Here is a 27108-nt window from a genome sequence, read left to right as displayed (position 1 = left end):
CATTTATGATTACTTTCACATTACAACGGCAGAGTTTGAATAGTTGTAACACAAACTGTATAGTCCACAAAGCCTAAAATATTTATTATCTATCCCGTCACAGAAAAAGTTTGTTGACCCTTGCTCCATTGAAATGGCTCTGAAACTCTATGAATATTAGCATTCTTTTTGGGGCAACAACTTTCAGGAACTTCCAAGCACTCAAGATGGTAACAGAAAGTCTAAGAAAAATTGATGGAGTAAAAAAGCATAATAGCACAAATCCATGAAGCTTTTGATGAATTTTTTTTATTATTCCTAGTAAGATGTACATTAACTTGTTTGTTGTCACATTAAACATGTGTTTATAGACAACACTTAGTGGACATACAGATTTATGGATACTTTGCAACATTCCAACAACCCTCCAACAGTTCTCCAAACAGAGTAATAGGGACACCTAGTTGCCTAACACTTTTAATGTCTTCAGAACTTCCCTAATACAGAAATTAACAAAGCAAGCTGATTCATGTCAATCTCTGTCTTCAAAAGCTTATTATTGGCTCCTGTTTGGAGAATGGATTGTGTTGAAAAAAAAAAAAAAAAATTTTGTTTTCAGGAAAGAGTGGCTAGTGGTGAAATACCTTGTCTCCAAAATTTGTTTGTGTCATAAGTTTTCAGCAATTTTTTTAAGTGCCTAAATGAGAAGTCCCATTGGGCACATAAAGAAAGTTTCTTCAAATAAAAGCTAACATAAATTGAGGATTTATTATGTGCTCAGTAGTAGATTGAATGCTTTGTTGGCATCGCATGTATTTTTCCCAATCACCTCCCAAAATAGGTATGGCTATAATTACTTTATAAAATTATACACAGCTACAGAGTACCTGAGACAGGATTTGAACTGAGGTAGCTACAAAACCTGGACTGTATAGTAAAATGTCTTTTTCATAGATATATGACTAAGGTAATCCTATTGATTTACCTGAAGCCATCCCAGTTACACCTGTTGTCCCAGCATAATTATATATAGTATCAACTTTCACTCTCAAGTGTGTCCTGATTTGGACAGCAAAATTATCTGAACACTCTATATAAGACACTTGATTGATAAATTTAGGCTGAACGATGATAGCAAAAAGGCAAACATTTAGGAACAAATTCATTAATTGATAATTGTCTACAGGGTGGAATCTTGTTAAAGTAGTATAATGATTAAAGAGGCATCATGAAAATATAACCATAAGCTTTATATTAGCTAGTGCCCCGTTTTTGTATCATCTGAAGCCCACTAATATTTCACTGAATATTGAGGTCTTGACTATCTGTTGAATTGTGTTTTATTTAAATGATGTCCTCTTCCAGCTTCTGTGACACACTACCATTTGTCACCCAAGACTCTTTACCTGACTTGTTTTATTCCTTCTGCCTTATTCCTATGGGAGTATCACACAGATCCATCTCTTTGCGTTTCTGACTTCTTTATTTTTGAGACAGTGTCTTGCTCTGTCACCCAGGCTGGAGTGCAGTGGCGCTATCTCAGCTTACTGCAACCTCCACCTCCTGGGTTCAAGCAATTCTCTGCCTCAGCCTCCCGAGTAGCTGGAATTACAGGCGCCCGCCACCACATCTGGCTAATTTTTTTGTATTTTTTAGTAGAGACAGGGTTTCACCATCTTGGCGAGGCTGGTCTTGAGCTCCTGACCTCGTGATCCACCCACTTCAGCCTCTCAAAGTGCTGGGATTACAGGCGTGAGCCACCATGCCTGGCCTTTCGACTTCTTTATCTGGATTGTCTCCTCTCATTGTCTTTATCTTGATTGTCTCCTCTCATTGATTCGAGCCTGGCTCTAAGTGAGTGACTCCCAAGTCATGTAGCTCCAGATGTGACACTCTCCCTCAAATTAAAGCTTTATATCTCTAAAGCTATTTCTGCTTGTGCATCCAGCCACTGCCTCAATGTTCATTTTTATCAAATGCAAACATTTGTTCCTTCCAATTAACCATACCTACTTATACATTGCACACATATTTTAGTTATAATTCATTGCCTATGTTTCTAGAGAAGTAGCAAATATTGAAAAAACCATTGCTTTTGGAATCAGAACTACTCAGGTTTGAATGCTGCCTTTTTTTTTTTTTTCCTCAGCTTTTATTTTAGGTTCAAGGGGTAAATGTGCAGGTTTGTTACATGGGTAAATTGCGTGTTGTGGCTGTTTGGTGTACAGATAATTTTGTCTCTCAGGTAATCAGCATAATATCTGATAGGTAGTTTTTTCATCCTCACCTGCCTCCCACCTTCCACTCTCAAATGGGCCTCAGCGTCTATTATTCCCTTCTTTGTGTCCATGTGTACTCAATGTTTAGCTCCCACTTATAGGTGAGAACCTGTGGTATTTGTGAAGCCTGCCCGTTTTAATTACCAGCTTATGAGTGCAGGCAAATGACTTGTTATCTGTGCCTCAGATTCCAGTATTCTCACTTTATAAAACACCAGTCATGAGGATTAAATAAGAAGCATTTAATACATTGCCTTTAAGGTGGTAAACATTCAATAAATGCAATGGTTATGATTCTTGTTTGGTGTTGGAGACCATAAAGATGATGAAGATGGAGAAAGATTGTGATGGGTAGGAGGGGTAGAAGTGATGGTGGAAAGGTAAAGATAGTAGAGTTGATGATGATGATGGCGCAGGTAGTGATGGAGACGGTAGTCATATATCATTGACAGGGAAAAATTCCATAATAAACATTATCTCAAACCTAACAAATATAAAATTACCTTCCTGTTTTCCTCTTCAAAACAGAATTTACCACCTGACATCTCCAGTTCTGTGAATCTTTCTTTTACTTTCTTCTCCTTATTTATTATAATTAGATTGTATTATTGGGCAGGTGCCATCATTTCAGTCATTTTATGATCATTTGAATTGCCAAGTCCATAACCTGAGCCATATACCTCACTGTGGAGAGAACTGCCCTCCTTTCTAATCGATTTACCTAAAATGAATATATCTAAAATGATGCTTTTTGCTGTCTCTCCAGACATGCGAATTCCCATAACGCCAGATGCCTCCAAAATCAAACCCAAGTGCTTCCTATGGCATTCAGAATTATTCTCATTCTCCACTAATTTTATGTCTACCTTCCCAATAATTATTATTCCACTTCAGCCAGTAAATTACATTACAATCATTTTGTTGTATGCCTTCATGCCACTCACATAAAATTTCTCATTGCCAGTCACAACGAAGGCAGCCTATTATTACACTTCTTTATATTTTACTTAGATTCCATTGTAGTAAATACTGTGGATACAATAAGTAACCAGTAAATGTTTGTTGAGAGAGTGAATGGCATATAATTCAAATAATTGCAGTAACTAAAATTTGACATTCCAATATCATTTAAAAATTCTACCTAGCTCTTCCTGGAATTGTTCTTAATAATAAACATGTGACCATTCTGATGATCTTTAATAATTCCAGTTTTACCCATTAGGGTATCCTTATTTACCCAAAACAATTAAGGGATTTAAAATTCAGCTTTCTACCACATAGTTTCTTAACTATCTAAGGTACATTTAGTTGATTCCTAAATAATTATACAGTTTCTACATATGTTGTATTTATTGCATCAGTTTTTTTCTTTACATTGAGATTTCCAAAAGTGTCTGATGATCTTGGGTCACAAGATAATTACTTCTAATAGCAAATTATTTCTGCAATTCAGTGATATTACTTTATATGTAGGTAATTATCAGAGCATGGAACTCATCCTAGGTTAAAACTAGGTCTATTATCTAGTTAATTGGTATTTATCCAGGAGATTAGTTCCCAATCATGTAGCAGTTATTTTAAGGGATTTTTCAAAAAAGCTTTAATTTATACTTTTGTAGCAACCAGGCAAAATGAATCGCAAATTGTTTTTAAGTAAATGCCATCTTAATAAAGATAATTTCCCCCAAGTAAAGTGTTCATAAATGAATATCTTTGTCCTCTAGGATAATGTAAAGGCATTTTGAAATGCCTCAATTCACCTGGTCTGTTTTTTTCCCTCCAGGGTAAGCAGACAGAATGTAAGCTTGCTTTCTCTGGCTATTTCCTGCATCCTAACTAAATGGAAGGATAAATTGGCTGATCTACATACCTGAATTATTATTATATATTCTTCTTTTCAGTTTGTTTCTGTTTTTTGTTTGTTTGATTTTCTTTTTATGGCTGCCGTCCAGATGAAGTTAAATTGTGTCACATGTTTGGAAAGAAAATAGGTAACAGATAAGACCACTCTGCAGTTTTATGAGAATCATGCCTGAAACATTTTTGTTTTAGATATTGATTATAACTTTTGTTTCTAAATTAAAATCTGAAAGTTGTATGGCACAATATACCAATTTATTTGAAGGACCTAATTAGATGATTAATGTGTCCGTGAATTTTTTTTTTTTTATGTTCTATATGGTAAATTGATCCTAAACTATCTGGGATGTTGAACTCAGTAATGACACTTTGCCCATTGGCGCAGCCCATAGAAAGAAAACATTTTAGATGATTTGCTTCTTTTTTCCCTAAGGAGACTAGACTTGTGCATGGTTACAGGTTAATTGAGGTCCAGAAAGGTTAAATAACTTGCTTTCAGTTGCAAAATAAGGACTAGTGCTGAGTCTCCTAAATCCGTTCTAGTGTTATAGTTGTAATGTCATGTTTCTTTTTACGTATTAAAGGAAAATGACCTTGGTCATAAATTTAAATTTCACTTTAGACACTATTTTTGGTTAAAAAAAAAAAAGAAATAGAAACCTTGCATACCATCTTCTCATCCTCAAAAAGATAACCATCTATTAAATGTTCTTGAGATTATGTTGCCTTATGCATCAAGAATAAATCAATAACAGTGTTTTGAAGAATATAGTAATGTGAATTCTAGAGGATGCTATGGGATCAGAGAATACTTAGAACAGTAATATTCAAACTGCAGTGCATGAAACAGTATCATCACCTGGGACCTTCTTTGAAATGCAGATTTGGAGCGCCCTTCCCAAACCTGCTGAATCAGAAACTCTGCTGGTGGGCCCAGAAATATTTTATAAGCACTCTGGGTGATACTGATACAGCCTAAAATTTGAGAACCCTCGCAGTTGCATGACAACAATGGTTCTCATCCTTCAGCATGCATCGGAGTCACCAGAGTTTCTAATTATTATTATATATTTTTTGAGATGGAGTTTCACTCTCGTTGCCCAGGCTGGAGTGCAATGGCACGATCTCGGCTCACTGCAACCTCCGCCTCCCAGGCTCAATCGATTCTGCTGCCTGAGCCTCCCCAGTAGCTGGGATTATAGGCATGCGCCACTACGCCTGGCTAATTTTGTATTTTTAGTAGAGACAGGGTTTCTCCATGTTGGTCAGGCTGGTCTCGAACTCCCGACCTCAGGTGATCCGCCCGCCTCGGCCTCCCAAAGTGCTGGGATTACAGGCGTGAGCCACCATGCCCAGCTCAGAGTTTCTAATTCTAATAGGCGTGGAGTGGTGCCCAAGAATTGTAATTTCTAACAAGGTCAACGTGATCCTATTCTACTGATTTAGGGCTGACATTTTGGAAATCAGTTCACTGGAGTGTCTTGGCAGTTACAGTCTGACCCCTGATTCTCTTTCCTTATGCCAGCCCCCATAAAGGGGCTTTCACGCATGTCCGTGTGAAGAGACCACCAAACAGGCTTTGTGTGAGCAACAAGGCTGTTTATTTCACCTGGGTGCAGGTGGGCTGAGTCTGAAAAGAGAGTCAGCGAAGGGAGATAGGGGTGGGGCCGTTTTATAGGATTTGGATGGGTAGTGGAAAATTACAGTCGAAGGGGATTTTTCTCTTGTGGGCAGGGCCGGGGGTCACAAGGTGCTCAGTGGGGGAGGTTTTGAGCCAGGAGAAGGAATTTCACGAGGTTAATTGCTCAGTTAAGGTGGGACAGAAACAAATCACAATGGTGGAATGTCATCAGTTAAGGCAGGAACCAGCCATTTTCACTTCTTTTGTGATTCTTCAGTTGCTTCAGGCCATCTGGACATATAGGTGCAGGTCACAGAGGATATGATGGCTTAGTTAGGGCTCAGAGGCCTGACGGGCCGTGTATTCCTGGGTAGTTTAAGGGATGGTACTGTTGCATCTTGTGACACCTTACTGCTTTATGATGAAATGATCTATCCATGTGCTTGTTTCATCCGCTAGAATTAAAGCTTCCCTGGGCCAGGATCCATTTCTTGTTCCTTACCTGTGTGGAGTCTTCTGTGTAGTAGATGCTCAATTCAAGCTGTGAATAGAAATGCACTATAATGAGAACTGGTCCTACGAAATACTACATGCATCTTTGGATGTCTGGCTACAGCAGCTATGTGAAAATGTATTCTTCCAGAATGCAAGGCGTAAAAGAATATCAACAGGGAAGAAGACAGGATCACATTCCCAGAGCTGTGACATATAGTTTTGTTTGTTCTTTGAGTGAAGAAAATGGTACTCATACTTATTCATCTAAAAGGAGAAGCATAGTTGAGTGCAAATAAAAGTCAGTTTTTAATCAGAAGACCTGAACTATCTCTATTCCCTTACGTACTCCTGATTCTTTCCTTTACCCTCTCATACTCTACATCAAGCACTGAAACTGCTCTCAGCAAGGTCGCCAGAGAGGTCCTTAATTGCCAGCTCCAAAGGTCACTCTTCAGTTCTTTTCCCTTTTTGACCTTTGTCTTGTGCTTGACAGAAATGATTAGTCCCTTCTTGAAATTTTTCTCTCCTGCAGTTTCTGGGACATTGTTTTCTCCTGTTTTCTTTCAGAGTATATCTTTCCAGTCTTCTATTCCTGCCCTTTAATGTCAGTCTCCATAAGACTCAAATTGCGATTTTATTTTCTTCTTATGATGCTTTATTTTTTGGAGAAATATCATTTATAATCTTTATCATTCACCTATATTTTTGATTCACAAATTGATGTTCCTAACTCTCCCTCTCTCCTGATGTTCGTACCTGTATAATTCAAATGCTTCTAGGCTATGTATTCCTGGATTTCTGGCTGGAATCTCAAATATAGTTTTGCAGTTTAGATCGTACAACTCTAGAGAGGGTCAATCACATCATAGTCTCTAAGAATTGCACATCCTGAACTTGTGCAGTGAACAACCTGTGCAGCCATTCACAGTAGTCTTGATATCTGCCACATCACTAAATCCCTCCAAATGTACCTGTTAAATTCTCTTTAGTTTGTTATTTTTTTCTACATCCTTGCTGCCTTCACCCTAGTTAAAGCTGAAGTTTTTCTGTATGTAATTTTTAACTGATTTCTCTGCCTCTGATCTCACCTCTCTTATCCATGCTCTTCACAGCTTCCCGAGGGATATCTTAAAATGCAGTTTTAATTAGATCATTCCCCTGCCCATAAATCTTGAAATGCATGGCATAGAAATTCTTTTGTGATCTTTAGCTGCCTACCTCTCCAGCTTCACTCCCTTCTCCTCTGCTCCTTTTTTAAAAAAATAACCAGTGCTACTCAAAATAATCTGCAAACTTTTTATTACCAGTCCACAATTGAGATAAGAGGCTTGAGCAAGAATATAAATCAATGTACTGCTTCCTTTGTCAAGAAAGTTTGGCAATTAAAAGCAAATAAGATGAAATCGTTTGTTTAGTGACTCAGTTGATTTATATTCTGGTGAAAATTCTTTTCTTACAGACTAATAGCAATCAGTTCACTGTCTGTTACAGACTGTATTGTGATCCACACTGCCCTATGCTTTAGCTTAAATTAACCACTCTTTGATCTCCAAATGCTCTGTGCTTTCTTAAGCTTCTGTTTCTTTGTTTTCTCTACCTAAGATTCTCTTTAGATACCTTTCTTTTTCCCATCCCCATGTTACCTGCCACCGTGCTACTAACCACCTTGTCTTTCTGGTTACCTAACCTCTCAGAGGCAGTTCTCAGCCATTTGTGGTTTTTTTTTTTTTTTTTTTTTTTTGAGACGGAGTCTCGCTCCGTTGCCAGGCTGGAGTGCAGTGACGCGATCTCGGCTTACTGCATCCTCTGCCTTGTGGGTTCAATCGATTGTCCTGCCTCAGGCTCCCAAGTAGCTGGCACTATAGGCAAGCGCCACCACGCCCAGCTAATTTTTGTATTTTTAATACACATGGAGTTTCACCGTGTTGGCCAGGATGGGCTCGATCTCTTGACCTCATGATCCGACTGCCGCGGCCTCCCAAAGTACTGGGATTAGAGGCATGAGCCACAGTGCCCGGCCACTTCTCAGCCTTTTTAACACTTCCATTAAAACACTTGCCAAATTGTATTGTAACGACTTTATTTTTGCATGCCTGTGTGTCCAGTAAACTCCTTGAGGGAAGAAATCATTTCTTGTCATCTCTAGACCTACAATGTATAAACCAGAAATCAGCTCATAGTAGGTATTGAAGAAATACTTATTGGATGTTGACAAGGGATTTTCCAGGTTTTGTGCAAGTCTTGTCAGAAAAACAAAATCACTGTGATTTAAAGAGAGGAAACGTAATACAAGGAATTGGCTAAGCAGGTAGTAGAAAACTGAGACACGCAGTGCAGGGGATGGAGCGGCAACTCAAAGCACTAGCAATGTAAGGATGCTGCTGATATCCCTAGAGCTGGAGAAACAATACAGAAAAAGTATTATTACCCGAGCTCAGAAGCTGGGGCTTTCTGACAGAGATTAAACTAAAGTTAGGACTGCCAGGCAGAAAATTGGATTGTTGAAGAGGGAGCTAGCTGTCCAGGGAAAACCGAAGCCACAGTAGAGATACAGCTGCTCTAGAAATGTCACCCAAGGTAGTTGCAGAAGAAAAAAGACCTTGGTTTTGCTCTTCCTCCCACCTTCCAATATTCTGCCATTGCCTCCAAATGAATAATTAGGAGGGCAAGTAGTGTTGGGAAATGTATATCCCTCTGATACAGAAAGGACAGAAGAAAAGTGGGGAATAGATCTGAGAGCAGATGGGCATATTACTGCACAGATGGGTTCTGGGCTTGCATCTTCTACTCATAAACTATGTGACTTAAGTCACTTAATCTCCCCAAGAATCTATTTCTTCACCCCTGAAATGGAATTTATATGGCCTTCCCTGTTTGCCCTCGTACTGTGGAAATTATATTACATGGGTTTGTCTTGAAGAATGTTTACATTTAAAAAGAATGCCTCCTTTCCCCAGGAGAAAGTTGAGTTTCCAATTATTCAGAAATGGTATCTTCTCATTACCACATTTATGCAATAATAGAAAATATTATTCGTATTCTGACATCTTCTGAGAATATTCTTAGTAAAATCTTCTCTGGTCAGAAACCTGTCTCTTTACAAATGAACACATATTATGCTACCACAGAGATATAAAAATCATGCCAGGCTGAGATGGCCTGAATTGTGTCCTCCCTAAATTCTTATGTTGAAGCCCTAATCTCCAATGCGATGGAATTTGGAAATGGAGACTTTGGAAGATAATTTGATTTAGATGAGGTCATGAAGATAGGGCCCTCTTGAGGAGATTAGGACCCTTATAAAAGAAGACACAACAAAGAGCTTGCTAGCTCTTTCTCCCTGCCTTGGGAGGACACAGCAAGAAGGAGGTTGTATTAGGCTGTTCTTGCACTGCTATAAAGAAATACCTGCGACTGAGTAACTTACAAGAAAACTGATTTAATTGGCTCACAGTTCTGCAAGCTGTAGAGGAAGCATGGTGGCATCTGCTTCTGGGGAGGCCTCAGGAAGCTTCCAATCATGATAGAACCCGAAGGGGGGAACAGGCACATCACATGGAAGAATGGGACAAGGAGAGTGAGACAGTGCAGGGGGAGGTGGCGCACATTTGTAAATGACCAGATCTCGGGAGAACTCACTATCGCAAAGACAGCACTAAGCCATGAGGGATCCGCTCCCATGATCCACACACCTCCCACCAGGCCCCATCTCCAGCACTGGAGTTTACAATTCAGCATACGATTTGGGAAGGGACGAATATCCAAACTATACCAGAGGCTGTCTACAAGCCAGGAAGAAGCCTGTCACCAGGAACTGACCCTGCTGGTACCTTAATTTTGGAATTCTAGCCTATAGAACTGCGAGAAATAAGTGGCTGTTGGTTAAGCCACCCAGTTTATGGTATTTTGTTATGGCAGCGCAAGCTGACTAAAAACTGGCTTTGTTTAAGCAATGAGTATTACTTCTGTTTTGACTAAAGTTTATAGTGATGCTTACTAACAGAGTAGACGGATTGAAACAGGTCATGATGCTGGCAGTGGGGCATTAAGTACGCATCAGATTGAAATGGCTTTGCACATTGCACTAGATCCTTTCTGAACCCGGGTTGGAAGTTATTTAAAGTTGAAAGACCCACAAGCATGTTGAATTCTCTTAAACTCAAGGACCTTTCACACTGAGAGTGTTTAAATTGCCTCCCACAGGGTCCAAGTCATCATCCAATGCATGGTGGGTTTCTTTGAACACTTCTATAGTCATTATGAGTCCACATCATTTCAAGAAAGAAGAGACAGCAACATTAGTTTTCATGCTAATATTCCTGTTCACTCAACTAATATGTAATGGATTGCTATGGTTTGTAAAAACGCTCCAGTTACTTTAACTGTAAACCTAAGCTTTCCGTCAGGAAGCTTGCACCCAGCATAAACTGTCATGAAGTACTACTAAAATGTTAGAAAAGTTGTAAGGAAGAAAAGTTCACTTCCTGCCTGAGAGTTAGGCATGGAAAACTCATGGGAAAATTAGCATCTGACTGGACAATTTAAGAGTAGGGAGGCATTGGGCTCAAGACGAGGAAAGTGACAATTCAATGCAGGGGAAAGCCTCTATACGAACAAAGCTTACGTGGGATTAAGTATTCTTGCTTGCCTCCAGCAGAAGTGTGAAGTAAAGGAAGTTTAGAAGTAAGGAATGAGGTGGAAAAGGTAGGTTGGGTTCATAATAACTAAAGGTATTCAATAAAAGGTTAAGGAATGTAGACTTTAACCTTCTGGTCATGGGGAGCCATTGCATATTTTTGAGAGAGACAAATATGATATGGCCACTGTGAACCATATCATTTTTATCTCACTTGAGAGCTGGGAGAGAGAGGCCATCTTACCCTGTTTCATAGACTGGGAAGGGGGTCAGAAAAGTTTTCTCTAAAGGGCCAGACAGTAATTATTTTAGGCTTTGTGAATCACAAAATTTATTTTAAAACTCCTCAACTCTGCTGCTGTAGCTAGAAGGCAGCCATAAACAATGTATAAACGAATGAGCAGGACTGAATTCCAGTAAAATTTTATTTATCAAATTAGATGGCAGACCATATTTGTCCCATAGAACATACTTGGGGAATTCCTGCACTAATGGGTAAAATTAGACTATTTTGCTGTTGATTTTTGTTTATATGTTTCATTGTCTTTGTTATAGCTGTGTTTGCAGTTTTTATTCTTGTTATTCCAATTGTGGCTTTTACTTTATCAGTCATTAACAAGACACTAAAACAAATATGACTACTCTCACACGTGAGAAAGTGAGAAATGACATAGGGCTTAAAGCCAGTTAAAAAAGGATCATGGAAGATAATAACAACAATAGCTAATATACATATGGCTTCTATCAAATCTTTGCTACATATTAATGTATTTCACACTTAAAACAGCATTAAGAATTAAGTTTTATTATAGCCACTCTTTGCCAATGATAACAATGTGCCATAGAAATTTCATGTGACTTGCTCATGGTCACATAGTTTACAGGAAGCATCACAGCTAGGCTTTGAACCCAGACAGCCTAGCTCGGGGTGCTGCCTTCGGAAACTCCTCGCCTTGCTATCTTTTAATAAGTTAAAGGCGATTTCATCAAATTATTTAGCTGAAATAAAATGCTTGACTGGGACTGCTTAAGAATTTGCCAAAGTTTATGAGCACGGCACTTATTCTAGATTATGTTTGTTCTACATTCCGGAGTATCATTGACTCTAGTGTCCTGTGGGAACACTTGATTATCTTCAAATACAGAGACCTTTTTCACTGAAAAGATTTCTTTAAAATTTAGATGTCTTTTTCAGCATCAAAAATAAGTGGAATTTCCATATAATTGAACTTTTTTTTTTTTTTCCAAGTGGAAGACTTTTGGAGCTCACCATGGTCTTAACCACATTATATAATATAAGTAGTCACTTTTTTCATCTATGCTTAATATTTTCTCTGATGTGAGAAAATGTATCATCAGATTAGAAAGTTGAGGATTTCCGAAATTAAGGGAAATTCCAAGGTAATAATAAATTGGGAAATAAATTATTTTCTATTGCCTTAGGGTACAAAGTGTAGAACTAAGGATCATAGTTTAATGAAAATTTTCAGAATTAATATCCCGATATTAGAGACTCCAGATTCTCATATAATCCAAGATAGTGTAGTCAAAACCACTAAATTACTGTACTATGTAGCAATGAACAGTAATTCTATATTGACTTACCCTTATTTTTTTTTTTAAGATGGGTTTCTCTTTCATTTGGAACCAAAGAAAAATGTAGTGCGGTAGAAATCTTTGGGTTCAGACAGACCTGTTTTTGAGTCTTGAGTCAGTGCTTCACTGTGTATTGAAACTAAATGAAGATCTTCAGCTTTTCTATTCATTATCAATCTACAAAAATGAAAGCTATTACGGATAACGTACAAGGTTTCTTGAGAGATTAAGTTTTCTTTTTGAAAGCCTGTGACCTGATTAAGATGCTTAAAATGATATATGTCTCTTTTCTGTACTTTAAATTTGAATGGAAGTTTGGCATTTTAAAAAACTTTAGGTGATAAAGGAGTATAATTTTAAGCAGGTTTATAGAGCACGAGTGTCCATGTATTTAATTAAACATTCAAAAATTAGTTAAAATCAATGAAGTTGGGAAAGAAAACTACTTGGTACATAATCCAGAAAATTTTACCAAATTATTTGAACTAAGCATGACTCTCCAAACTGTGGACATAGTTTCTCAAGGGATTCGATGTATTATGGCTTCAAGGTACTTTTGTGTGTGCCTCAAAATGGCTGAAGGCATTTTAACAGTGCATCTGAGAGTGTCTTACTAACATATTATTTGTACACCATTTTGTCTATATCTTTGGACATTTTATATTTCTGTGTAAGTAAAACTTCCGTGAAAATTCCATTTGTCACCATATTATCATTATGTAGATAAGAAAACGAGAGAAGCCAAATTGAAGACAAGCTGTGAAAGGGAATGTGCGCCCCCTAGTGACCCACATTTATTTCTCACAAGGACCTGGGCAGCTTTTGGGTTTCATCATTTTAAATAAACTTTACATTTAATTTTAAAATATATGACTCAGGATTTTCAGCTTGAGTATATTATATTGTATGCTCAGAGATTTATTACTCTGACAAGATTTCATCTATCATTTAAGAGAATATTTCTATTAACCTGTGTTACGGTGATTTTCTTGCACAGAAGTGTGTTTCAAAGGGACTTTCAATTTATTGAAAATGAAAAATAGGCTTTAGGCATCTGTGGCTTAGCAGCATTTTATTTCCCACCCTCTGGGTCATGCAGTTTTTGCCCACGTGTTTTCACACTCCTTGGTTTTATAACTAATTCCTCTAATGTAGCAGTATCTGACATTTTAGAATTTGTGGGGGTTTCTTACCTTTTAATTTTTAAGGTTGTTTCTCTCAAAGATACATAAACTTATAAATGTGACATCTGTTCAACTATGTCACACTTTAGAAATAAATATTACCAATGAATTTTGAAATGATTAAGATTTAATACCAAATTAAGGTAGGAAGATTATTTTAACATCATTTCTACCTACCAGATGTCAAAATATTTTAGGTAAGTTTTACTTTGTGCAGAGAAGCAATATTTTATAGCAGTTTTATTCTCTTCACTGCTATCAACGATTCTATGGGTGCCAAGATGAATATCAATACCAAATAACTCAGATATTTTTTTGGCATTAATAGCTTAAAATTTTAAATCGTTGAATTTGTATGCAAGGGCATGTATTTTAAGAAGCAGAATTTTTAAACATATTAAGTATATAATTTGGTATGCCATAATTGATAGTAAAGAAGATGTACAATTTTAAGGACAATATTTTGTGTTTGGACTAGAATTCAGCTTTTGAGGCCCATGTTAAATAGGCATATTTTAGGACAAGGTAAACGCCACAGAAATTGATTTTTTAGTATCTTTTAAAGATGCATTTCAGTGCAATCTGAAATCATTAAATTTTACTGTACTGAAACATATTATTTTATGAGTGATGTGCTTAAAATTACACATATAAAACTAGAAATACATTTGAGACCATGCAAATATAAGGAAAAATAGGTTTTTGATAGGAATGTTAATATAGCAGTTTCCACTAACTGAAGACAGAGTCCTTTGTCATCTGTCACATTGTTCCAGGTGCTGTGTAAACCACTGAAGAGTTTATAGGCTTTTTATTATAACTGGGAATTATAACATCTTTAGATTTTATTTCATTTGATTGCTAGATGAATAGACTAATGTAATTGGAATATGAAAGCCACAACATAAGCAAAGTTGATCTCAGTTTTTGTATCTTGGGTCAAAACCTTTTTAGTTAGAGAGGTAAGTAAACATATTTACAAGTAATTTTTATAAAGCATTTGTACTGTAGACCAGAAAATCTGAGACAGGTCTCAGTTAATTTAGAAAGTTGATTTTGCCTAATCCTAGGTACTCGGGAGGCTGAGGCACGAGAATTGCTTGAACCCAGGAGGCGGGGGTTGCAGTGAGATTGTGCCAGTGCACTCCAGCCTGGGCGACAGAGCTGGAGCTGGATAGAGTGAGACTTTGTCTCAAAAAAAAAAAAAAAAAAGTTGATTTTTGCCAAGGTGGAAGTCGCGCGCCCGTGACACAGCCTCAGGAAGTCCTGACGACATGTCCCCAAGGTGGTTGGGGTGCAGCTTGGTTTTACACATTTTAGGGAGGCATGAGACATCAATCAAGTATATTTAAGAAATACATTCGTTTGACCGAGCGCTGTGGCTCACGCCTGTAATTCAGTACTTTGGGAGGCTGAGGCGGGCGGATCACGAGGTCAGGAGATCGAGACCATCCTGGCTAAAACAGTGAAACCCCGTCTATATGAAAAATAGAAAAAAAAAAAAAATTAGCCGGGCGTGGTGCAGGCGCCTGTAGTCCCAGATACTCGGGAGGCTGAGGCAGGAGAATGGTGTGAACCTGGGAGGCGGAGGTTGCAGTGAGCTGAGATCGTGTCATTGCACTCCAGCCTGGGCGACAGAGCGAGACTCTGTCTCAAAAAAAATAAAATTAAAAAATAAAAAGAAATACATTGGTTTGGTCCAGAAAGGCAGGACAACTGGGTGGGGTTGGGGGCTTCCAGGCTCTAGGTAAATTTAAACATTTTCTGGTTGACAATTGGTTGAGTTTGTCTAAAGACCTGGGATCAATAGAAAGGAATGTTTGGGTTGAGATAAGACATTGTGGAGACCAAAGTTTTATCATGCAGATGAAGCTTTTAGCTAGCAGGCTGCAGAGAGAAGAGGCTGTAGAGTGCTTCTTATCAGACTTAAAGTCTGTGTTGATGTGAATGACAGAGAGGTATAATGAGGAATGTCTGACCCCCACTTCCCTTCTTGGCCTTAAGCAGTCTTTCAGGTTAAATGTTAAGAGCCTGGCTGAGGAGGAAGTCCCTTTGGAGGGGGAGTTAGACTTTTATTTTTGGTTTACAGTATGTTTGTACTTCAAGACCAGTTTGATAACAGCTTTTAAATTTTTACAATTGAAAGCAAGAAGAAATGAATTTACCCAAGAAAATACCAAAAAGATAAAAATTAGGGGTTAAAACCTGTGGTGCGTGATTTTCAGTTCAGTGTGTGTATGTGTGTATGTATATATATACATGTATATATACACATGTGTATATACACACACATGCACACACTATATATTTATTATATATATATATAATTTTTTTTTTCTTTTTTGAGACTGAGTCTCGTTCTGTTGCCCAGGCTGGACTGCAGTGGCACAATCTTGCCTCACTGCAACTTCTGCCTCCCCGGTTCAAGAAATTCTCATACCTCAGCCTCCCGAGTAGCTGGGATTACAGGTGCCCACCACCACAGCTGGCTAATTTTCGTATTTTTTAGTAGAGACGGGGTTTCGTCATGGTGGCCAGGTTGGTCTTGAACTCCTGACCTCAAGTGAACCGCCTGCCTCGGCCTCTGAAAGTGCTGGAATTACAGGCATGAGCCGCCACTCCTGGCCCTCAGCTCAGTACATTTTTAAATGCACGTTTACTTTACATTTAAAGCACACTTAAACATACACACACAAACACACAAGTATCACACATATTACAAAATACAAGACAATCATGTGGCCCTATTATCTTCCCCCCTTCCACAGAGGGAGACACACTTACACTATACAAATGTGTATGTGTTTTGTGTGTGTATACAAACTATCTTGATTTGGAGAGGGAGCTATTTGTCTAAATATTAGCTTGTTTTCTTTTGGTTAAATAGGATTTTTCCTTTAATAATATTCTTTAATTACAAAAATATAATAATTACCATGTAGTCAATGCATCTCAAAGTCCTAAAAATATTTTTAGAACTAATAGGATTTATACTGAATTTCATTTGATATTTTTATAAGACCTATTTGATGCAAATTTAATTTGTATTCTATTACTCGATTTTTTTTTTTTAAAGCAAATGCCATGTGGAAACAAGCAGAGAGGGACTAGTTTTCCCAGAAGGAAAGTTGAAATGGGGAAGAGTATAGAGAGGTTGATCAAGAAAACCTTCAGAGATGATGTGTATCTTTAACTGAGCCTTGGAAGATGAATAGTAGTTCATCGTCAAGTGGTTGGGGATTTAGGGTCAGGAGAGTGCCTATATGGTAATATGGAATTAAAATATCTTCTCACTTTCAAAAACTCTGAAGAAGAAAGGTGATTTTTAAAAATACAGCAAAGTTGGAAAATCTTACCTCCAAAATTATTTCTTCCTTAATACCAACAAAAAATAATTATAGTTTTGTTCCTATTAATATTAAAACTTGCTTCCTAGCTAATTAAAATGTTCATTAAGAACTGGTTTGATAAATTATGCAGTCTAGGCCTAGTGCCCTGGGACCCTGCAATGGTTAACATATTTCACAGGCATCAGCATTTTACTTTCAGGTTTCTAAGGATGAGGCTCATAAGTTTTTATGAAATTCTACATGCTAAGATGTTTAAATATGTGAAATGGCCATTCATAAACCTAATTCATTAACCAAATTAGTTAAGTCTGGGAGCTTGGAGGACTTCCACTTTCAAAGTTTACACATTTGGGAATGATGAGTTCCAACTGGCATATTGAAAGTGACTGAATTAAAATTTATGTAAATGTGTCATCTTAGTTTAATAGGTTATGTGGCAGTCACTGTAAAGAAAATTAACAGAACTCACTGCCCATCAGGAGGCTCTTCTGACGTAATTAGCACAGTTATATAGCACTAATCCCATGTAATGTTTTACTATTGATAATTGAAAATTGACAACTTCTTAAATGACAAACATTTCTCTAGTTCTTTGAGATGTTTTTATGTGTTTATGCCTTTAAATTTATTTTAAACATTTATATACACAGGTATTCCCTAGTATTTACCATAGGGGATGTAATTAACCTAATTTACATCGTTTTTATGGGAAATTCAACTGGATGAGGTTGAGTCTATTTGTACAATATAACACTGAGAAAAATTGTCACTCACTGAATATTTGGTATATATGCCCCAGGCTTTTGATATTTTTAAACTTCCAAAAAATGGAAGGTCTTTTTGAGAAACTATCATGGTTTAGTAATACACTTTTGCAAAGAAAAAAAAAATGAAAGACTTACTTGCCCTGTACGATGGGACTTTACAAGTTTTAACTTCAGGGGTTTCTGATGAGTATATTTGTAAAGGAGAAAAAAATTGTCGCTTCACTGTTAATCATAAATAATAACAAATTGAGGTTTTAAGATATACTTGAAGAGGCCGGGCGCGGTGGCTCATGCTTGTAATCCCAGCACTTTGGGAGGCCGAGCCGGGCGGATCACGAGGTCAAGAGATCGAGACCATGGTGAAACCCCGTCTCTACTAAAAATACAAAAAATTAGCCGGGCGTGGTGGCGGGCGCCTGTAGTCCCAGCTACTCGGGAGGCTGAGGCAGGAGAATGGCGTGAACCCGGGAGGTGGAGTTTGCAGTGAGCCGAGGTCACGCCACTGCACTCCAGCCTGGGCGACAGAGCGAGACTCCGTCTCAAAAAAAAAAAAAAAAAAAGATATACTTGAAGAATAGAGGACAGAATATTCATCACTAATTGCAGAAATAATCATTTTGTGAACAGAGAATGAGAAGTTATTTTTTTATTAGCTAAAGGAGATTTTAAGCTAGGTAAAGTTATACTGCATTTAAGGGATAGAGTCTGTGATAACATACGGAAGTACATTAAGTGCAGAGTTAAGTATGTGAGGAAAGTAAAGACTAAGGAATATATTAGTGGACTGATTCCAAAGGTGTAGGGGCCCATTATGAGCAACTTATGATACATAAGTTCATTAACAATGGTTTTATGTGAGTTGTTAAAGTGAGAAAAAAGAATTATTAGAAACGAGTAATTTTATAAAGAAGCAAAAATACGTGTACAGAATCCAACATTGAATATGGCATTGAAAAGAAGTGTTCAGTGTTTTCCTTGAGGGTTTTAAAGAAGGTAACTGAGTTACATCTGAATGATATATTTCGTTCATAATTAAATGCCCAGGCTCACGTAGTGGAAAGTATGATAGAAAATGCCATCTGCAAAGCACTGGGAAGAGTAGATAGCACCCAATTTGTAAGCATGAAGACATTTAAATCAGAGGTGTCTGTTCATTTGCCATGCATCTCGGCAAAGATATCTGAGGAATATCTAGTAGCAGTGAAATACATGAAAACTACTGGACAAACCACAAAAAGTGATGAAGCGATAGTTGCTAAATTGATAAGGAATAAAATAAACGTGCAATTGCTTCTTGGAAGCCAGGGACTGAGTAGGATCCAGGAAGGAGACTGTTCATTGTGCATTTAAAATGTCACTGAACCTAAGCGTTGGATGTAGGCCACTGGCACTCAGGGAGAGTACATGGGAGGCCTTTGAAACCCTGCCTCTGCTTCCTCTTCACCGTTCCATCCTCATTGCTGGCACAAAGTGATGAGGCTATCCACTGGCAGAATATTGGAGAGAAAACAATGCTAGTAGCTGACAGTTAACTCCTAAGAGATGGTGGTACATGTTAAGTATTGGAGTGTAGGCTGACTGCACATTATGTGTGGACCAAAGGAGTTTTAGCAAGGAAATCAGAGATGTTTGAAGGAAGAAGTCCAAATGGAAGCAACATAAAATAAATGTAAATATTAAGATTAGGTTAGGAATAGCTCAGAGCTTGAATCACGTTAAGAATTGGGTTCAGTTTCCACCTATTTCCCATGAAATCAAGATATCACAATAATGATAGAAAAGAAAGGGAAGAACTCCAACAGTTGAGAAGAGTCCAAACTCATTAATATGTTTCTTTGTTCCATTTCAGAAAGGAAGTGTAACATATTAACCTCTGTGCTTATGAATAGGTTATTTTCCTTAGTCAAAATACTCTCCTCACCACTGTCCTAGCAAAATTTGAAATTGCCTTTTTTAAAATCTGCAAATCAAAAAACGAGTGTAATCACTCTCCGTATGATCTTTGTATAAAAGGGAAGTTCACGCACTGTATGCAACCCCTTTCCAAATTTATAAAGTCAGACAAAAAATTGAATGAGGAAAGACCTTTCTGTAGAATTTCACATCCTGTTGTTTGAATTGATTTGAATGATCAGAACTACGTGCCAACTGGTGTCCAGGCCTCCCTTAAAATCTTCACAGACAGAGAAGCAAACAGACAGTTACCATGGTGCTGACTCCACAAAGCCTTCATTGTATGTAGATAACCAATATACTTGGCAGAGCCTCTAGGCTAGAAGCTGATTTAATCCTAATGTACAGAGAAGGTGTTTTTTTATTATCTTCTTAAAAAGACCAGTGTGAGCTGAGCCCCAGTTCTGTGTCTAAACCATTTTTATCTTGTCCAGCAAATGCTTCACTAAACCAAATTACTTGATAATGTGGACTAATGCATTCTCATCTCTGTTCTTTATGGAGTTAATAGCATGTCTGGCATATAGTAAGCACTTAGTATATACTTTATGAAGGGGAAAAAAGGGAGACGTGACCGTTTTAAAAGGAAACATACAATTTTGCCTTTTTCAGGAAAATACACCTCTAAAAGTGTTATAAGATTTCTTTTGGAATGAAAATTATTTACTTTCAAACTAAAAACAAACAAACAAACCACTTTGTTTCTTTTTTCTGCAGTGAATTGGAGGTGCTGGTATAACAGTTACATCAACATGTTATAGGAGAAGAAAGGCTATGATCCCTTTCCTTCCTCCTTATACAGGTCTTAGCAGACATTCCTATAACAAAAGATAGGTTAACCATAGAAAACCATGAGATATTTATCTAATAAAAGTTTTTGGTGACATGGGAGCCTTCAAAAATGAAGACCCAATGACCCAAATGAAAACTATTTTTATGCTTAGATTTGATAAAGAGTACACAGCCATGTAGGAATGTGATTGGACAAAATGGGAATGATCTAATAGTAATAGAATAGGGAAAACCAGCCAGGCCTGTCTGTGTAGAATTCCTTCCTCCTAGACATGGGGTAGGACCCCACTTGAATGAGGGTCTTATGACCTACTATCAAACAAAGGTATGTCAGAGAATTTTTTATGGCTAGCTAATAGAGAAAAAGGTGGGGAAAATACAGAGTTATAATTCTGGTTTTTATGATTGGCTTTGGAGGAGAAGGTTTTTGGTTTCTATGACCTACCTTGAAGAAGAAGAATTCTAGTTACTATGACTCACGTCAGGGAAGAATGTGGAGTTAAAGACAGGAGGGGAGGAGAAGGTCAGAGAGACCTTGGTTTTGAGGCTGCTTCTGAGGCCTTCCAGTGTTCTTTAGTTCAAAGTTTCAGCATGCCAAAGTGCCACATTTTGGGGTATCGTTTTCTGAGCCCCTACAGTGTGCAAACAAGAGCAATGTCAATTCCATGCCTAGTAGAAATCTTTCTCCAACATAGGCTTTTAGCAGATTTGTTTCAGCTGCGATGCCAGCCTAGTACCTTGAGGCACGTTTGAGTTTCAGGGACCTCTAAGTGGAAGTGAGCAATCTTTCCTAGAGATAGTCTAAATCAAAAGAGGGTGAGACTAGAGAGATTAAGTTTAAAGCGTGAACTTGGAAGTGACTGGTGGATATTCCCATCTCACATTTATGAGTCGGGGGTATTTGATGTATAATTGAGTCGGACAAATACATTTCACCAAAGTGGCCCAAATGCATTGTACTAACAACCAAGTTTTCAAAATATTTATGGAAGAGTCAGTGAAGGATTTTATTCCGTTGGAGGAGGAACAAGAATAAAGAATAGGGCTGAATTACATTAGGAAATATGAAGGGAAATTTGTTTCTACAAGTACTTGAATAAAAGACAAAGTAGAATATACAGTTGAGAGGTCTATGAAGGCCAGATTATAAAGGATCATATTGAAATTTTCTTTATTCTAAGAAAAATGAGAAAGTCTTTGAGTGGTTTTACGAATGAAGGTAACATAATCAGATATGTTTTTACTACCGTATATTTCAAAGTAGCTAGAAGAGAATAATTTGAATGTATCTAGCATAGACAAATATTTAAGATGACGGATATCCGAAGTACACTGATGCGATCTTTACAAATTATACGGATATGTTAAATTATCACATGTACCCCCAAACTAAGTACATCTATTAGGCATCAATTAAAAAGATAGAAATGATAATTTTTCCAGTAGTACATAAAATAGAGGGTTCCGTAAATACTGCCCAGAGGCCAAGTGAAAAGCTATTGCAGTATTTTTGGTCACATTTAATGGCAACACAAATTTTGGTTCTGGCTATGGAGACAGGAAGAAGCATACATATTCAGGAGACACAGAATGTATGTGTGACAGGTTAGACTTTGCAGTACATTAAACATGGGAAGGAAGAGAGAGGGTTTTAGTTGGTTTGCTGTAACAAAATACCATAAACTGGGTAGCTTATAAACCACAGAAATTTTTGTCTCACAGTTCTGGAGTTTGGGAAGTTTAATATCAAGGAACCAGCAGATTTAGTGTCTTTTAAGGGCAGGCTTCCTGGTTCATACTTGGTGCCCTCTCACTGTGCCCTCACCTGGTGGAAAAGAACGCTGACCTCTTCAGATCATTTTAAGGGTACTCATTTCTTGAGGGCTCTACCCTCTTGACCTAATCACCTCCCAAATGCCCCATCTTTTAATGCCATCACATTGGGAATTAGGCTTCAACATACGAACTTTTGTGGGGCACAAAATTCAGTCCATAGCAGAGATGAAGATAACAAATATGAGGGATGGTGATGCTAATTACTAATCTGGGGAATACTGATAGAGTACTAGTTTGAGGGAGAAGATCAAACATTAAACTTTGGCATATAATGTTTAAGGAGATTTTGCAGCATGCATGTGGAGACATCCATTAGGCAGATGGTTATACAGCTGTGGAATTCAGAACAGGTGCCTGAATTAGAGATACACATATCAGCATCATTGATAAATAGATTGCAAATCAAGGCATGATCACTGATACAATTTCTGGTGAGAGATAGTAGAGTAGAAGATGATTGATAATGAACTAGGTCTTGAAATCTAGTACATAATGATAGGGTGGAGGAGGATGGACCTGCAAAGAAGAAATTACCAATGGTCATAGAAATAGAAGGCAAATTAGAATAGAGTGACATCATGAAGCCAAAGGAAGAAAAATTTCAAAAGGATAATATGGTCAACAGTGTTAACTGCAGTCCCAGCTACTTGGGAGGCTGAGGCAGGGGAATCCCTTGAACCTGGGAGATGGAGGTTGCAGTGAGGCCAGATTGCACCACTGCACTCCAGCCTGGTGACAGAGTGAGACTCCGTCTCAAAATAAATAAGCAAATACTAGAAATTGGATGGACTCAGATGATTTAGCAAAAGTAAGAGAATAAAGTTCCAAATGTCGGTAGTCGGAATGACTTTAATTAAAAGAAGGGAATGAGAACGGTGGCTACACATGCAAGTCTGATGGTGTTTGGAAATAGGAAGTGAAAGAAGTACTACTCTGATAATTGCACTTGTTTCTGTAAGGTAGGGAACAAGATCATCTGAGAGAGCTGCAGAAAGAGGATGGGCCAGAGCTTTGATAAAAGGTTTTAATAGTTCCTGTAGAGACTCAGAGCCCAAGTTGGAAAAAAAAAAAAAAAAAGTATGGCAGGATGCTAGGTTCATTTGAGACTGTTGATTATTGCCTTAGTTTGGGTTGCCCCAAGAGTAGATCTGAAGAGAAGGATTTAGTTGCTATCAGTTTATTTGGAAAGTGATCCCAGGAATCAAAGTATTGAAGTGAGATAAGACAAATAAAGCAGCCAATAAAGGATGGCACAAATATAGGGATCAGGTTATTGCTGGAAGGAAATGGGGCTTAATCACGCAGGGAGCCCTTTTTAGACACTGTGTGTGTCATACTTCAGGATTGTCCAACTGAGGGGCAAGGGGGCTGGGAAATTGATCCACCAATTCCAAGTTCTCACGGGTTAAGGGACACCCCTGAAGTATTAACGTTCCAGCACTCCTTCTCTTTCCAATATATTGGCAAATAGATGCTTGCAGGTTGAGAGACACAGGAAATGTTGGGCCAAAGCAAAAATAAAAATGTTTTAAGACATTATGATGATAAATATGCATAAAAGATGATTGAAATATAATTCACTTGTACGAGAGTATTTAATGAGTTAACATCGCTGAAGAGAGTGAAAGAAAGGTTTTTACAGCATATAATTGTACTGTATATTTTAATCAACATTATGAATGAAGAAATAGGAACCTGATAAACTTGTGGATAAAAAATACAGGAAAGAGAAAAACCATATATGACACAATAAAAATCCATAAACATTTATAATGCATGCCCAGATAACTTACTGACATTTAATGACATGAGATTTAGAGGAATCAAGATCCCTAGTCTCTTAATTTCAAGTTGGATAGCCTTGATAAATAACAACTCAATCTATATGCTATGAACCATCAAGTTTCTGACCCATGGTGTTGAGGTCAATTAACTTAATTTCTGTGAAGCTCCATCTCATCCTATGGGCAGTTGGAATTGGTGATACCTAACCAAAGAATTTTGTAAAAATATAAAATGTGAGTATGTTTTTGTAAGGGCTTTGTGTTCCATTAAGTTCTGTATCTGTTTAATTTTAAAACAATAGCCTGTAACTAATGTGAGAAATTCTAACAGGTTTATATGATTTGAAGTCCCGAAATTGAAGTTCAATAGATCAGGTCGTAAGTTTGTGACAGTAATTAGGTTGTGATATAACTGGTTTAATGACAGTTTATGTGAAAAAAATCCTAGAAGTTTCAACTCAATTGAATTGCAATATGAGTTGAAAGTCTAATATTGAAGTAAAAATATTTATGGAAATCATGGGCTATATCAATGGAAGTATTATAAACTAAAAAAAAAATTATCTATTCTTCCCTGTTTATACTACACACTGCTGATATGTTCCCTTTAAGTACCAAATTTAAGGAAACTAAGATACCAACAAACCATAGAATATCTGCTGAAGTAACTATGCATAGGGTAGGCTGATGGTCAGGTATCTGCTGACGAATTTAAAGAGCGGATTTCAAATATTTAAAATTTTGTATCCTTTTGCCAATATCTTTCCAACTACTCTCTACCCCCACCAGCTCCTGGAAATGAACATTGTCTTCTGTTTCTTTGAGTTTGATTTTTTTTTTTAGAGTCCACATGTAAGTGAGATAATGTGGTATTTGTCTTTCTACACCTGGCTTATTTCACTTAACATAATTTCCTCCAGGTTCATACATGTTGTTGCAAATGAAAGGATGTTCATATTCTTAAAGGCTTAATACTATTCCATTAGACACTTGGGTTGATTCCCTATTTTGGCTCTTCTATACCTAAATCACCTGATTAGAATGAATAGTTTATCCCTGGTGGCTCCAAAGATCTCTTCCAAAAAAAAAAAAGTTTGAAAATAACAGGATAGGTGATCTGATATTTATGGCAACATAACAACTCACACCAAATGTAGTGACTTAAAACAGCACTTATTATTTCTCCTAATTCTTAAACGTAGGCAGCGCCCTGTGGGCATGTCTTTTCTCTGTGTGGCATCAACTGGAGCACGCATTTGTCTGTCTTCAGCTGGCATTGAGTCGGGTCACAGAGGGCTTTATTTGCATGCCTGGTGCCCCATGTTTCTTCATGTGGCCTCTTCACATGGATAGATTAAGTTTACTTAAAAAATGATCACCTCAATGTCATTGTACTTCTTATATAATTGCTGCCTTCTCAGAATGTGTGCTCTGAAAAGTCAAGCTCTGATATGCAAACACTTATCAAAATCTTACTTCAGTACTCTTCGTATTGTCCCTTTTGTGATAGAAAGTCACGTGGCCAAACCCAGAGGCAATATGATTGGAGAGTACAGAAAAGCATGTGGTTCAATGGTGACCACCAACAGGAATTTTTTTTTTTCTCATAAATACTTTCCAAAAATAAAAGGTTATCTTGGGAAATAGTACTTTTTCAAATAGTGGAAACATTCAAGCAGAGGCTGGGTAATAGCTTACAGGAGATATTGTAGAAGTGATTTTTACATTGAGGTGAATAAAATGACCTCCGTGATCATAAGACTCTAGATCAAAGCTGACTTCAAATTTGAGTCTACCTAACGGGGAAAATAGTGCTGCTATTAATACTAATAGAGGCGTCAGGCAGGAGTCTCAGATTGAGAAAAGAATGATATATGTGGATAAATTGCTTTTTTATGTAGAAGAAAGAGCTAATCAAGAAATAATGACTTTTATTTTTTGCTGTCTTAGGTTGGATGTTGATATAACTGAACTTCACAGTTGGATTACTCGCTCAGAAGCCGTGTTGCAGAGTCCTGAATTTGCAATCTATCGGAAGGAAGGCAACTTCTCAGACTTAAAAGAAAAAGTCAATGTAGGTTATGCATTAATGTTTATGTGTGTACTCATTTTGTGCTGCTTGTAAACTCCGTGCTTTGTTATCTGTGATTCTATTAGTTGATAGATTAATGCAATATGATAAAATGCTGTTTAATATATCTTTGAAATATATTTTAGATAGCAAGCAAAATCAAAGTTTAGCCTAGAAAAATCTTTCTGGATTCTTCTGTGACTGACTAGGGATGCCTTTCATAAACTTGCCTTCACTTACATATTATTTAACTGTAAATTAACAATTTTATAACATGAATTCATGTTGATTTCTTTCATGTATTGTTCAGTTACCTCAAGGCTAGGCCTTAGCGAGCTTGCACAGTTGTGTAGAGTAGAATAGAGTGAAATAGAATGGAATAATAGATATCATACTTAGGACCATGTTTATATTCTCACTGTTATCAAAAAGTTATTCTTTATAGTTATCAATCCCTGTCATATAAGATATTTAAATTTCCCAGATATTTGTGTATTACCTTATCGAAAAGATGTCCAGCCTTTCTCAGTATTTACATGTGGTAACAGATGCTTTGTTGTTTTTATTCCCTTCTGAGATGGTATAATTTTGACCTTCGCAAATAGGAAGTTTTATTAATTTAATATAAGCTGTTTCATCTTTAGGGAAATTGTCAAGGCTTTAATTTTTCAACTTCAACAATTATAAAACATGCATCTTTGTATATGATTGGCAACAGTTTGTAAAAGAATTTCTAACAGGCAGAGTAAATACAATGGGCAAGCTAAAAGTAATTTTATCCATGGGAAGGTCACATCTAAATGTGTATATTAGCTCTGCTTTTTCTCTCCAGGATTCAAATCATGAACTTCAAAATCTATTGTATTTTTATAAATATGACATTACCTCAGTTACGAGCTAATGTT

General features: G+C 37.3%; 1 protein-coding gene across 1 annotated transcript in view; it reads left to right on the top strand.

The window, feature by feature from the left end:
* Window positions 1-27108, top strand: part of DMD (dystrophin) — a 1770560-nt gene that overhangs the window by 308553 nt on the left and 1434899 nt on the right. The window contains exon 16 of the mRNA XM_030807549.1: window positions 26083-26206. Within this exon, the coding sequence (XP_030663409.1) occupies window positions 26083-26206 (124 nt within the window). The remainder of the gene's footprint in view (window positions 1-26082; window positions 26207-27108) is intronic.

The sequence above is a fragment of the Nomascus leucogenys genome, chromosome X, assembly GCF_006542625.1.
Source record: "Nomascus leucogenys isolate Asia chromosome X, Asia_NLE_v1, whole genome shotgun sequence".
NCBI classification, from domain to species: domain Eukaryota; kingdom Metazoa; phylum Chordata; class Mammalia; order Primates; family Hylobatidae; genus Nomascus; species Nomascus leucogenys.
The sequence above is the reverse complement of the archived record's forward strand: the minus strand, read 5'-3'. Positions and strand labels throughout refer to the sequence as shown.